We start from the raw sequence: 13,857 nt of genomic DNA, 5'->3' as shown, positions 1-13,857 counted from the left end.
CCTTCTCACGAGTGAGAAACAGAAAGTTCCTCATTTGGGTTATGTTAGATAGGATAAAGAGCTCCACTATTGGTCTCTCAGTCTCTCGCCAGTTGCAGAATGGAGACAACAGTCATAACCTCAGCTCTGCTTCTAGTTCTTCTCTTCAGCCTCTGCAGGGTAAGAATCCAACTGTCTTTTCACTGTCCCAGCAAACAGAGCATATTAATCTCATCCTACATTTTACAACAATGAACTGTTTCTCCCGACATGTTGTTCTCACATTAATAACTCTGCAATTAGAGCTCATAGTGCTTTGAACACAGTTTCCTTTACTGTGCGCAGAGATACTTATTAGATGTTTATTGTTCAGCAAATGGAATTGAAACAATAATAAATAAATAAAACTTGAAGCAATATTTTGGTTTGATTTTACAGGAAATTTAAAACACCTCTAATCCTTTATATACAGTAGTCATATTAATTCTAATACAATCAGAACTTTTGATACTGCACATTGTCTTGCTTGACTTTAAACAGAGAGATTCCTCTATTCCATTAATTAGTCTATTTATGGACTCTAGAGATTCCAGAAACATATTTTGTGTAAGAATATATTTTGTATAAGAGCTAGACTTGTATTGCACTTTAATTGAATCCTGTACTAATGTATATGAGACCTGGTTAGTTTTTAGGTGATTGTTATAGAGTACAGTATCACTCATTAGGTCAAGTCCCTTGATTTTCAATATATAACTTACGATGTTTCTTACTTGTTTTACAATGTCTTCATACAAAGAACTTCGCACTTACTTAAAATGAATTGATTGCATTAGACCAGGCAGTAATATAGCACCCGCCCCCTCTGCTGGGTGGTTTAATGAAGTACAGCTTATAGAAATGTGGAATTTTGTTCTTGATCAGACCTGTCAGAGTCAGAGGGAAGAGGAGGACCTGCTCACAGAGGTGGTGACCCCTTCTCCCACATCCTGCTTCTGTGAGCTGAAGAACCTGGGCCAAGCCTTCCCCTGGCAGACACTGGAGGACATGCAGAGTGCCTCCAGCAACTGTACTCACGCCATCACCAAAGAACAGGTATTCCTGCACTGCTCGGGCCATATTAATGTACAGGCAGTATAGGAGTAAGAGAGTTCAAAAGTTCTATACTGGGCTGCTTGTCACTTCCAATGATCTTATACCATAACCTTGGCAAGTAAAATAAGCAAATAGTTAAGTAGTCTAGAAGCTGTTCTGGAAATCCAAGAACTAGCTGAAATGCAGGAAAAAGATAGTTGAATTGTGTATTAGGAAACCTAGTGTGTCATGTTTAGGGGAAAAAAAGTTGGATTGCAATCTTCATGAAATTTTAAGTGTGTGATACCAACAGTAGAACACCACATGTGGGAAAATGCATTGAGGTGTTGTTTTGTAAAGAACTGGTCCAGAACAACACCAGTTGCTTCACAATGCTGATCATCCTGTTACCCCGCTAGCTGACCGAAGTGGAGACCCTGCTGGACAGCCTGCACTACCGGCTGCTGGACCTGGAGAAGGACATGAAGGACCTGGAGGAGGCGAACGATGAGGGGATGTACGGCATCATCTCCCTGAGGATCATTGAGATCGAGCTGAACGAGATCAGTGACCTCCTCATCAGGCTCAACAGCACCACCCGGAACCATCAGGCCCTCACTGCCAGAGTGGCTCCACAGGTAACACACTGGCTCCATTGACACAATGCAGCACAACATGTGGAGTTGTCTGCTGTGAATTACATTAACTATTTTCCAGCCCTTGAAGGTCAGCAATAATGAACTACTGACATATCACAGTAACGGTGACTGTGATCTTGGTGCTCTTTTTTGGCATGAATCAAGTACACTAATGTAATTTATTTCCCCAGCTCTTTTCCAATATTAGATGACAATAAATTTATACAGTACAGTATGATTCATTAGGTCACGTCCCTTAATTTACCATATGTAAGTTGATCAATATTTTTTAAAATATGATGGGCAGGTAACTGTGATCACTGATGCAGATCACATTTAAAGCATTAATACAATAATAAAATACACCACACGATACAATAAGCCAATACAATTCTAAAATGTATGTCTACCAATAAAAGACTGCACAAATACATTTTAGATTACTCATTAAACATATGCATTAGATCCAACTGTATTGTAATAAATTATGTAAATGAACACAAATGTATTTAATTTTTTTGAAAAAGGAATTGACCTAACCTAGTTGTCCTGCTGAAAATCACAACAATAAAAACAGTTTGTGAATCCTCCCACGCACATGTAGAATGTCATAAATTCATGTACCTGAAGGTTTGACCAGGTGTCTTCCTTTATCCAGCTGGAGATCCTGATGACTGAGATGGAGAAGCTGGTTGACTTTGATAGGATGCAGGTCGTGAAGAAGGAGCAGGAGAACAAAAGGGTGAAGAGAGATCTGGCATCTTGCAAGACAGAGCTGCAGGCAACACCTGCTCCACACAGCACCTCTGCACCAGGTGAGAGAGACACAGAGTTTGTGCTTTCCCCTTCCAAAACAAAAACGGCAGACATCCAAGCTCCTGATCAGAAAATATCAATGATGAAATCTGAAATTATAAGTGAAATCTGGGCATGTTCAAAGAAATACTTCTCTTAAGAAGGTTGGTTTAGATCCATGATGTGCGAGTCTAGTGTATTCTGAAGGACAATTCACATCTATCTGAGATTTGCCAGGTTCATGATGAATGACGTGGCAGCTTTTCTCACTTTACAAAGTATCTCCACCACCTGAGCTGGGCCATCCATCTCCATGTCTGAGCACCATTAGTAAGGTCATTTTTCCTTCCTCTGCCTGAGTCTGTAATTCCTGTTGACCACTGTCTGCACAATCCTTCCTCAAGTGGTGAAAAAGGGAACGCTTGACACAGTGCCTCATGGAGAAGACATCCTTGATTACCTTATCTTTACATCACAACAGTAACCTTGGATTAACAATTCTTAAGGATAAAAATAATTGCCATTTGTTAAGTTAGTGCTGAAAACAGAAGGATATTTATTTTTGTTTTATTTAGTGGGAAAAATGTAAATTGATTTAATGTATGCCTTCTTGTTAAAACAATTTTAGCCCAACTAATTTTCCCTTCTCCTAGGAAACTGTCCTTTTGGCCAACTTCGGAACGTAAGTGGTCCCAGCAGCTATATTGTCACCCAATATGGCACCTCCTATACTTATGGCGCCTGGGGAAAAGACCCCAAACCAGCCCCTGGCAAGGAAGACTGGTACTGGCTGGTGGTGCTGACCAGCAGTAATGCCTACGGCAACTACATTCGCACTTACAGCAGCCACCTCACCCTGATAGCCGCGCAGAGTGTTAGCGATGTCACAGTCACATCTTCCAATCCCACGACCAACTCCATGATGGGCCCCGGATCTGTCATGTATGACAACGCCTTTTACTACAACTGCTACAATTCACCTAGTGTGTGTCGCTTTGACATGACAACCAAAGCCATCACCTCCATGAGCCTCCCAGGGGCAGGCTATAACAACAAGTTTCCCTACTGCCATCTCACCTCCTGCTACAGCTTCACAGATATTGACCTGTCTACTGATGAGTCGGGGCTCTGGGTGGTCTATGCCTCGGAGGCCAATTTTGGCAATGTCGTCCTTAGCCGACTTAATGCCAGCAGCAATCCTGTCGCTCTCCAAACGTGGCACACCTCTCTGTTCAAGAAAGCCATCTCAAACACCTTTGTCACCTGTGGGGTGCTGTATGCCACTCGCTACGTTGACAAGGAATACGAAGAGATCTTTTATGCCTTTGACACTGTCACAGGCATCGAGCGAGGCAACCTCAGCATTCGCTTCAAGAAAGTGTCACCCATTATCCAGCACCTCAACTACAACCCAAGGGATCAGCTCCTCTATGTCTATAATGATGCCTACATCATCACGTACCAGGTGGTGTTTGGGTAGTCTGATCTTGAAGCAGCCTGTTTCAGCATGCAAGCCCAGCTCAAGCACAGACTGATCACGAATAGAACAACATTTACAAGGAATCCTCTACAAACAGAAACACCAATGGAAATGTATGTGCAAGAAGAGACTCCAATTGTTCTATTTTACTCATTTGCTTGCTTGTTTTTTGCATTTTAATTATTTTTTTCGTAAATGTTCGACAAAAAAAGAGTGGGGGATAGATCAGATGATTCTGTTTATCAAAAAGTAGAGAATACCCCCTAATAATGAGCTATCTCCAGTGGCTATTATAGTCCCAATAACTTACCACATCCATTCTTACTTACAGCAGATGGTGACAAAGCACTGTCTGAGATATTAGTCATGGTTTAGTCCTTACTTGCACTTCCTAACTGGCTGCATGTTAGTCCATCTGAGCTGACACATTTGATAGGTCTGTTGTTAATGTTGAAAGTATACAAGAGGCATGTTCACCAAGAATGATGCATTTTATGAGATCACTTACAGTACATAGCCCTTTTTTCCCATAACATAGCACATTCTACTTAGAGTCTGATTTAATAGAGAAGTGTATAATATACAGTATATAACCTGGATCACTATAACCCTGTATTGGACTAAGCAGTTAGATGTATATATGGCAGTATATTAACATTAAATAATATATAACAAAATATATGTGAAAGCACTTTTAGTGAAACTTCAGGTTAAAAATAATTAAAGTAACAATTGAAAGTTAATATGTGGTTTGAGAATAAGACCAATAAAAATGCAGTATTGAACTGGAATACATTATTTTATTGTACCTAAAATCTTTTTTGTAGAAATCTTTACTTATGAAATGCATACGGACTTTTAGCATTCCAAACGCATTACTTAATCACTGCACCATTTTGTAATGAATAAAATGATTTTAAAAAAATGATGAAATTGCTTCTGACAAGCGAATGGAACTATTTGCCAATCAGTCATTGTGACATGTGAATGAAGAAGAATTGAAGCATGCCAAGCCAGGGTTGCACACTGGGCTGAGACTCTGACTGGTGGGGCTGTCTCTGCTGTCTACAGCAGGGCCTCCGTGGCTTCGGGGAAAATTGGCCCTGACATACAGTAAGTGTGTTGGTTTGTGTCTTTGTGGCGCCCAGTGATGGACTGGTGTCCCGTTCAGGGTGTACAGTATCTTGCCTCGCACCCTTTCCCTGTCAGACAGTCTCCTGCTCCCCTGTGACACTGTATTGAATAAACATGGTTAGAAAACAGATGAATGAAAAATATCACGATGGAAAATTATTATTTTTACCCCAAACACTGGTTAGATTTGTAACAATAAAGTTGAAAATGTTCCTCTTGTTTTCCTTTTGAAAAATAGAATCAGTGGTTGCTGGTCAGTCCAGATCAATACTAGAACCCCTGTGTCCGAGGAGAAGCAGTGTAACATGCAGGTTAAGGGCAAGAACAAGCACTTGTACTTTGTATCACATATCTAGATCACTGCAAGCTCACAGGCAATCATTGAGCAGTAGAGGTCAGTGTTGTAGAGCAAACTAACTCCAAACTCCTGGTGCCTGACGTGCTGCCGTTTGGATAGAACAGGAGCCGAACCTCAGCACTTCCTTTCCATTCCCATGCAAGCCTTACTTCCAGCTAAGCGAAAATTGGACACTGGGACTTGGGTTAATTAAACAATTAAATTGGAAGCTTCAAAGTAATGTAATGTAATGGTATCAAGGTTGATGACCCCTATACCAAAGACAAAGCCAAAGCACTTTTTTATGTAATGCACATAGTTTGAAATACTGGCCAAGTTTAAAAATCAGCTTAGAGGGAAACTAAACAACATAAATAACAATGTTAGAATATATTATACTCCAGGAGGTATAGAGAAGTATACTTGTGAGATTAGTAGGTGGTAACAAGTCTTATCAAGGCCAGGTTGGGGCTTGTGAGTCCTATGATGGGAAAGCAAAAACACACTGCTGCTGTAGAAAACTGGTGGATCAATAGGTGGCGCTCTTCTGTTTGGACCTTAATTTGCCCCATTATGGCAACCAGGGACATTGTGTTGTAGGATGTGCCATCCTTCAGATGAGATGTTAAGTTTCTAACATCTTCTCTTCTGCGTGTGGCTGTTGGTGCAGAATGGCTGTGTGACCATGGGACCCCTATGTGGGGCTGTACATGAGTGCTAGGTGAATTGAGTTCTCACCTGTATGCAAAGTCCTTGGGATCCTTTGGAATTAAATGCGCTATACAAATGCAAGGAATTAATTAAATTTATTTGATTGATTGCTTTTAATCACATTTGGATACATGTGCATTGTAGACAAGTTAATACAACTATTCATTTGAAATACTGCTTTTGCTGTGCCACGCAGAATAGAACCATTAATTATAATACGACTACCGTTTCCAAAGTTAATAATTGTCGATTACTCTGCAGCAAAAGCTGTATAATATAAAAACAAGTGTTGCCTTAATATCTGCAGCTATTATGGAACTTGGCTCTTGATTTCTTAGTCATGGAATACCTGATAATATGGTATTGTGGGGTTTCCTTTGACATGGGCGTTTCAGAAAAACAGGTCAAAGGCCATGGTGTAGCCATCATTGAAAAGGTAGAGACGCTGGTCAAAAGGGCTGTAGTTTAGGTATTGGATAGTGCTGGAGACCTTTTCAAATGGCAGTTTCAGGGCACTGGTTTCGTAGCCGTTTGCTGTGTCAAAAGCATAGAAAACCTCCTCTTGGTAGGTGTTGACATAACGGGTGGCGTAGAGCACTCCACACACCATGAAGGTGTTGGTCACCGACTTCTTGAACAGCCTGGTCCTCCAGGTCTGGATCACAGCCAGGTTGGTGGTGTTGACTTTGCTCACCACCACATTCCCATAGTTCTCCTCTGTGGCATAGATTACCCACAATCCTTTTTCATCTGTTGCAAAATCTATATCTGTGAAAACAGAGCAGCTGTAGTAGCAGTAGGGGAACTTGTCACTGTAGCCCGCCCCAGGCAGAGAAACAGAAATGATGGTCTTGGTCTGCAGGTCATATTTGCAGATGTTGCCTGAAGCATAGCAGTTGTAATAGAAGGCGTCCTTGTACAAGACAGAGCCAGGACCTTGGATGGCGTTGGTTGTGGAGTAGGAAGACGTCACAGTAATTGTTTGATAGTTTCTTGATGACATGTAGTCCTCATGGCTAGGGTAAGTATACAGGTAATTGCCATACTTGTTGCTACTTGTCAGTGCTGTGACCCAATAGACCGCACTGCCGTCGTCCTTTTTGTCTCTGCCCCAGGACCCATAGGGGTATGACTTGCCATAAATACTGAGCTTAGTGACCGCTGGGGAGCTGATATTCGACAGCAAACGTCTGGAGCATTGGCCTATGACGACAGAAAAAAGACACAAGACTTTATTTCTGAACAGTTTTCTAATCGTTTGGATTATTCCTGATCAATAGTGGGCCCTGTCATATCAAATGGAAATAGCATAATGGATAGATAAATACTGGTATCATAATAGATAGATACAATCTATTAGTTTATTGAAAATGTACTGTATTTGTCTGCAGCCCCTGTGACATTTATCAACCCTAAAATGAGAGAAATTCAAAACAACAAAATAGAAATTCAGGTCTGCGGGCAGTAGTGTCCCTTAAAGGAGAAATATATTTTGCTTTACAAAACTTTTCACTCGTCTTCTTAACAGTGCCAACAAAAGCATAGCATCAAACCGGTAGTGACATTGTCAAAACTGACAGAAAACATTGTACAAACCTCTTTAGTCCCCTGCAAGTCACTGTGTGTAGGAGCCTTTGATTTCAGGGGAGCTTCTCCCCAGTCATTTTAAGCATGCTTACTTGATCTGAATGAGTCAGATCAAAGTAAAGTCCACCTTCCTTGTTGTACAAAGCATTTCAGAGGTGTCTCAGGGTGTGAAATGAGCAATTGACCGTGGGAATGTGAACAAGACGTTCTCAAAATAAGTATTGAATTGTCCTATGACTTCACATTTGTTGTTTGAAACTTTCCTACCACTTGGTGTCAGTGTATAGTTACAAATTTCTGACTATGAAAAACTTCACCATATCAAGCAATTTCTAGCTACTTATAGTAGCTCAGCTGTTAAAGGCACTCTCTAACAGCACAGCGCAGGTTGAGCTCAGTGACCCAGACATCATGTGTTCCAGCCTGTGGAACCAGTGTGGAGCTGACACTAGTGTAGAGCTGACATTAGTCTGTTGTACAGTGACTCGTGAAACCTGTCAGCACCTGTGACCTTATGGTAACATCATCTATTGACCTAGTTCTCTGTGTGTTGGGTGTCTTGTAAAGCCCTGTGGAACTCAAAGTCTGTCAAACGGGTCAGAAAGGTATAGGTGTTATGCCAAGGTTAGGGGGCTTCAGCCACAACCAAAACCCAGTTGCTTTGCCCCTCTGGATGTGGTTGCCTGCTACAATCCACAGCAAACCCACACGGTTTGTACCCTCTGCCCATGTAGACACTGGCTCTGGCCCTTTCCCCAGTGGAAGAGCCCACTCACTTTGGTGGTTGCTGTCCAGGGTCCTGCAGGACTCCAGGCGGTTCCTCAGGGTGCGGAGGTGCTCCCTCATGGCCAGCAGGTTAAACTTGTCGAAATTCTGTAGGCTCTGCACCTTCACCCGGACGCTGTTCAACTTGAAACATCAAGGGAAAGCGAGTTAGTTTTCATAAATTCTCAAGAAAAAAAGACGATGTTGCCTTTATTGTATTCTGATGTGAGATTACAAATCTCACCTTAACAAAGTTCCTTTCAATAAGTCCATTAAGAATTCCATACTCTGAGCTGGTTGAGAATGAAGAAGCAAGAGTCATATGTCTCAGAGATCTTAGAACATCTCTGCAGATATGGATAACAGAGGAGAGCAACCTGACCCCCTAGTCAGACTTCACACATAACCCATTCTTGCGCCCTACCTCATTGGTGAGTTCTCGTGTTTTGGAGGGGTCCACTGCTTTATTCTTGTGAAAGTCTTTGATCTGTGTCTCCAGTCCTTCCAGCTCTGAATCTAGCTGGCGGAAATGGAGGGCATTGTACAGGCCTTTCTTATTGAGATACTCATACTGACGGACACGCTGGGTGAGGGTCCCCACGGTGCTGGATATTTTGGGGACCTTGTACTGAGTGAGGTTCACCTGCCAACAAAAACAGTCACCATTAAACGTGGCGATCCTTGAAAGTGAAAAAGTGCAGTATGTGTTGTGCCTTTGTGGCAATTAATTGTGTTTACCTTCCAGGGCTGGTTTGGAAATTTCCTTGGCATTCCTGATTAATGGAAGAAGGTAATGGATACACAAATATCTAATTTCATTATTTAATTGTTGTATTTCTACCAAGAGTTCTGTATTCAGTATACACCATTGAGTCTGATGTAGAAGAGAAAGATTTGTAATTCAGCATACTTTACTAATGGCATGTGTTTTCTGTGTTGGGTCAAAGTCCTGTATGGAGGATTGAGTAGGTAGTGGTGGGCATTCAAATGTCTGAAGCAACCCCAATTGCTGCTCAAGCAGCTCACCTGTTCCCGCAGTGTCGTAAAAGTGGCTTGGCATTTCTCCACCAAGCTCTCTGCCTCCTCGTAGCTCTGGACAGGGAAATCCCAGGCGCTGAAGTCCATCCTGCACAAACAGGAGTCACCTGTCTGGATCCCCTGCACACGCTGCGAGCTGGCTGCCTGTGCACACAAGCACCATCATTCTCATAGATAGTGGTGGCACCACCACCTACAGCACCTCATTCTGACATTAGTAGTCTGCTACAAAATCAATACCTGGAACGTTAAGTATCCCCCTTCATGACCATACTGTATCGAACTCTCACTGTGAAGCAAGAACCTGTAAAATGTGATGTGTAATTTTGATTGTAGGTACAGTATGGTAAATGTATCTACAGTAGATAATCAAACATGCTTTTAAAAAGCTGTTTAGAGGGAAATTGTGTGGCGATTTTTAGAGACCATAATGGAACCAATTAAATCAGGACAGAAAGTGGAAGAATCCTGCAAGGAGTGACGCAAAATACAGATAATGTTTCATATCCAGGTTCCATATGTGGATTCAAGTTCTGAGTTCCTATTGTGGCTGATTTTGTAAACCACAAAACTTTGGATTTTGGGACATCATGCACATTAATCGTGAAGACTGAGAGCTGTAGAGGTGGCAGGACTCTTACTGAACATCAGTGGTTTCTTAAGATATTAATCTTGTTGACTTCTACATCATCAAGAGTACTGACAGGGACAGTGAAAGGGCAAGCATGAATTCTGCTGTTTGAGCGCTGAGACTAAAAGTTCACATTCATCTGTCAGCTTACAAATTTCAATTAAAATTCATGTAAAAAAGGTATAACAAGCATTCTTTCAGAAACTCATTAGGGACAAACAAGAGTTTCAGTCAAAAGTGAAAAGCATTTATGATTAATCCTGAATTTGCTTTTAAAATACATAAATTTGATTAAGATCTTTTATAGTTTGTTAATTTTTCTTAATCTCTCACAGTGATAATAGGGTCTACTTTATTTATCTATCATTACATTACTACGGGGTCCTATTTTATGATAATACTTACCATATTCATAGTTAGTTAGTCTAGAAAGTAAGGCCAAGGTACAACTGCAACTTTTTTTATCTCCCACTCATGCTTGGTTTTGAATTTACATTTTGAAAACAATTGTGATCTTAAATCAATACACATTTTACACTGTGGTTACCTTAAATAAATACACAGTTGATTGCAGAGATATTCTCATTATTTCAATTCCTAATCAATCTGAAAAATCTACAGTTGCTTTAGGCATTAAGGAAGAACTGTTGCAACAGTGCAGTGCTGTTCATGTGGTTATGTTTATTCAGATTTCACATGTATCAGAAAATGCTTTTGCATGTAGCGTATGACTCTATAGATCTAATGTATCATAGAATATATTTCAGAGCAGAAGGACAGTGAGTACTCACAGTGAGAGGCAGCAGGAAGAGCAGGAGAATCGGAGGCTTGGCCATGTCTGTAAATGAGCCTCCGTATGGAGAAATGCTCCTTTTTATACTTAGCAGAGTCCAGACGCTGTTCTCCCTCCTCCCCTGATAGACAGTGGGCCACCCTGCACCCTTTACAAAACAAGACTCGCGTCGTGTCCACAGCAAAACTCTGCTGTACAGACAACACAGACTGCTTTGTAACGTTATCAGTGCTTTACGAAATACAGGTTGAAAGGGCTTAAGGATATTCCCAGAATATGCTATGGATATTGTGGTAATTATGTTCTCAGAAGAATAAATTAAACTTTAAAAGTACAGTAGTCCACTGTACTTTATTGCCACTGTGTTAGGTACTAGCCGCAGCCTATAAGTACAAAAAAGCTTTTAAAATGATTATTTTGTAAATGAAGGCTCTTACTGCAGCATCCAGCTGACTAAACCCTAAAAACCTTGCACTGCTTGGAGTATTTAACAATAACCATCACTTCCCTGAATCTCTCTTTGACTTTCAAAGCACTACTTGGTTCAATCAGGCACAAAAGCTACACCCAGTAAAGGCTGATGCCATAGAAATCTGTTCAGGAAAAAATCCAAACTGAATTTGGCAAATTTCACACTTGGCATTGAGCTAGCCTATGCACATAGCTAAAATGTTTTAAGCTAATTTTGCAAAATGAAACATACAGTATTTACAGTACATAACGAATATCAAAATGTAAACGCCCCAGGGTAACATTAACAACAAGGTTGTAACTTCGGGGAAGTTACACCCACATTCACTGCATGATGCTGACAGCTGTAAGTGTGAGCAAAGGCTTCTTTCTGGGTGATTTGGGTGCGTCAGTGCTCAGAAGTTTCGGTCACTTCTGCAACCTTCCTCAATACCAAAATGTTTGTGCAGTGTTTTTACAGCATGCATACTTGGAAGAAAGTTATTGCACTTTTGAAGTAAGAACCTATGCAGGCTATTTCAGGGTACTGACTTTAATTTAGTTTTTAGCCCAAACTCCAAAGGCCATTCTTCCATTCTTATAACCAAGATTTTGTTTACACTACTTGAATATAACCTGTCTCATAAAAGGAGCAAACGTTTTTTGTCTAGAACAAAGCGTACAGGGAAAACTGATTCAGGTGTATCAAAACACCCAAAAACTACTGAGAAAGTCAACCTAGGAGTCTTCAAGAAAGAGACCAGCTCTACCTGTATTGCTCAAGCTGACTTCCTGAGATCCTTCAAGAAAGCTCTTGTTCAGATTCTTGGATCATTAAGCTATTAGTATCAGAGCACTGAAAGGTTTGTTCCTGACCTTTGTCGTGTTCTCACTGCCTAGAGTTCTTTTTGCAATCTCTGATACAAGATGTAGGGTCTTCTAGTTTGTAACCTTGACAAAGTTCAGGGTGTGTAAATCCTACATCTTGTTTTCTGTGTAGCAAATCAGGGGAAATGAAACCTGCCCTGTGAGACGGAAAACAAGATGTAGGATTTAAACAGCCTGAAGTTTGGAAAGGTTACAAGCTAGAAGACCCATCTCGCCGATGGGGGCTGAAGATCCTGTCGTAACACTGTGCTTGTTTTCGTGGTCTTGCACAATAGCCTCCTGCTTTTATTTTTACACACTGAATAATCAGAATAATCATTTTTACTTTTGTGGAAATGTTGAGCACAGCACGCCTAACCGTTCATCAGTTCCTTGACCGGATTGTTTTGCAGAAACAACAATTTTACCACCTTTTCAGCAATATTAACCAGAGCCAGTTAGGATATCACCTTGGGTATCATATCACATGAATTACAGTAAAGAATAACTGTTAAAACTAAGTATTTACAATAATACTGTAGCTCCACATTTACTGATTTCATACATCACAATGGAACATTCTCACAATTGTGATCTATATTTTACTGTTTACAAGTAAATTCAACCTTTTCAATGAATTCAGTGAAGTACTGTATTCAAATATTATTTACAAAATATAGTCATTTACTTAGAAGGTGAGTTTAGCAATGGTGATCTACATTCCAGATAATCAGCAAACTGTTAAAAACAGTGCAAGTAATACAGAGTGATTTAAAAACTAAACCACAGGTGCTGAATCTGCAATCTAATCCACAACTTTCAATAGACTTGATTTACTCCATCATTAAAAAAACAAAACAATTAAAGCAATTGAACAACAAAACGTATTTTCTTTGATGACAATTATTTAAACAAGAAAACCTGTCCAGGATATTTTAGGAATCTATTTTGCTCATTATTGTTACAAGTGCAAGTGATTTGTTGAAGTTCTGATTAAAACTTAAAAAACTTTGTTATTCTCATGCAGTGTTGTAATGAGTAATGAATGAAAAACATCTACAAAGTAAGGAGCAAAGGCAATATGTTAATGTGACAGACTGATGAAACTGCATGTGAAGAAAAAGTAGTGAATATGTGAAATAAAAGAAGAGATGATGTAAATATTGAATTTACTTGGTATATGAGTTGTTTTTGTTCAGTGGTTCCTTTTGATTTTATTTTCCAGTTTCAGTGCTATGCTAATCCATTGGGATAGAGCTGTAGCTTCTGTGCAAGACAGGGCCAAATAAAGACCAGAATTAATTGCTGTAGTATGGCTCACAGCTGGAGCACTCCCTGCTCACTAGATCCACAATGTGCACAGTATGCACGTCTTTCTGTACAGGAGGATAAATTATTGGCAAATTATGAGGTATTTAAAAAATGATTTTGAAGTGAAACATTATACTTTTCAAAATGTATGGTATTCAATCTGTATGTAGAGATATAACATAGATCTAAAAAGCTTTGCTTTCCGGGTGTCATCTGCTTGGTCATTTGGGCTTGAGAATGTGGAGTAGTGTCTTCCTCTTAGGAACA

At 40.3% G+C, this 13,857-nt stretch overlaps 2 protein-coding genes across 2 annotated transcripts; one reads left to right on the top strand and one right to left on the bottom strand.

Moving 5' to 3' along the window:
* olmf4l1 (olfactomedin 4-like 1) lies at positions 1-5,312 on the top strand. The gene is made up of 5 exons (XM_088614132.1): positions 1-159; positions 904-1,074; positions 1,473-1,691; positions 2,350-2,506; positions 3,140-5,312. Exons 1-5 carry the CDS (start codon positions 100-102, stop codon positions 3,964-3,966), a joined length of 1,434 nt encoding a protein of 477 aa, XP_088470258.1. The 5' UTR covers positions 1-99; the 3' UTR covers positions 3,967-5,312.
* Positions 5,313-6,228: 916 nt separating this feature from the next.
* Positions 6,229-11,095, bottom strand: LOC148644365 (olfactomedin-4-like). Its single transcript, XM_088614134.1, has 5 exons — positions 10,961-11,095; positions 9,527-9,682; positions 8,925-9,143; positions 8,512-8,644; positions 6,229-7,351 (listed from the first exon to the last, which is right to left on the bottom strand). Exons 1-5 carry the CDS (start codon positions 11,003-11,005, stop codon positions 6,540-6,542), a joined length of 1,365 nt encoding a protein of 454 aa, XP_088470260.1. The 5' UTR covers positions 11,006-11,095; the 3' UTR covers positions 6,229-6,539.
* Positions 11,096-13,857: the final 2,762 nt, after the last annotated feature.

Source organism: Lepisosteus platostomus, chromosome 20 (assembly GCF_059453375.1).
Source record: "Lepisosteus platostomus isolate fLepPlt1 chromosome 20, fLepPlt1.hap1, whole genome shotgun sequence".
In the NCBI taxonomy this organism is placed as follows: domain Eukaryota; kingdom Metazoa; phylum Chordata; class Actinopteri; order Semionotiformes; family Lepisosteidae; genus Lepisosteus; species Lepisosteus platostomus.
The sequence above is the reverse complement of the archived record's forward strand: the minus strand, read 5'-3'. Positions and strand labels throughout refer to the sequence as shown.

What these genes read in the sequence shown, in the direction of transcription:
- olmf4l1 (XM_088614132.1), top strand. Translation starts at nt 100, where the DNA reads ATGGAGACAACAGTCATAACCTCAGCTCTGCTTCTAGTTCTTCTCTTC. An exon ending in ACGCCATCACCAAAGAACAG is followed by an intron (nt 1,075 to 1,472) that starts GTATTCCTGCAC and finishes TTACCCCGCTAG; the next exon opens with CTGACCGAAGTGGAGACCCT. An exon ending in ACACAGCACCTCTGCACCAG is followed by an intron (nt 2,507 to 3,139) that starts GTGAGAGAGACA and finishes CCCTTCTCCTAG; the next exon opens with GAAACTGTCCTTTTGGCCAA.
- LOC148644365 (XM_088614134.1), bottom strand. Translation starts at nt 11,005, where the DNA reads ATGGCCAAGCCTCCGATTCTCCTGCTCTTCCTGCTGCCTCTCACT. An exon ending in TTACGACACTGCGGGAACAG is followed by an intron (nt 9,144 to 9,526) that starts GTGAGCTGCTTG and finishes TTTTGTTGGCAG; the next exon opens with GTGAACCTCACTCAGTACAA. An exon ending in CACGAGAACTCACCAATGAG is followed by an intron (nt 8,645 to 8,924) that starts GTAGGGCGCAAG and finishes TGATGTTTCAAG; the next exon opens with TTGAACAGCGTCCGGGTGAA.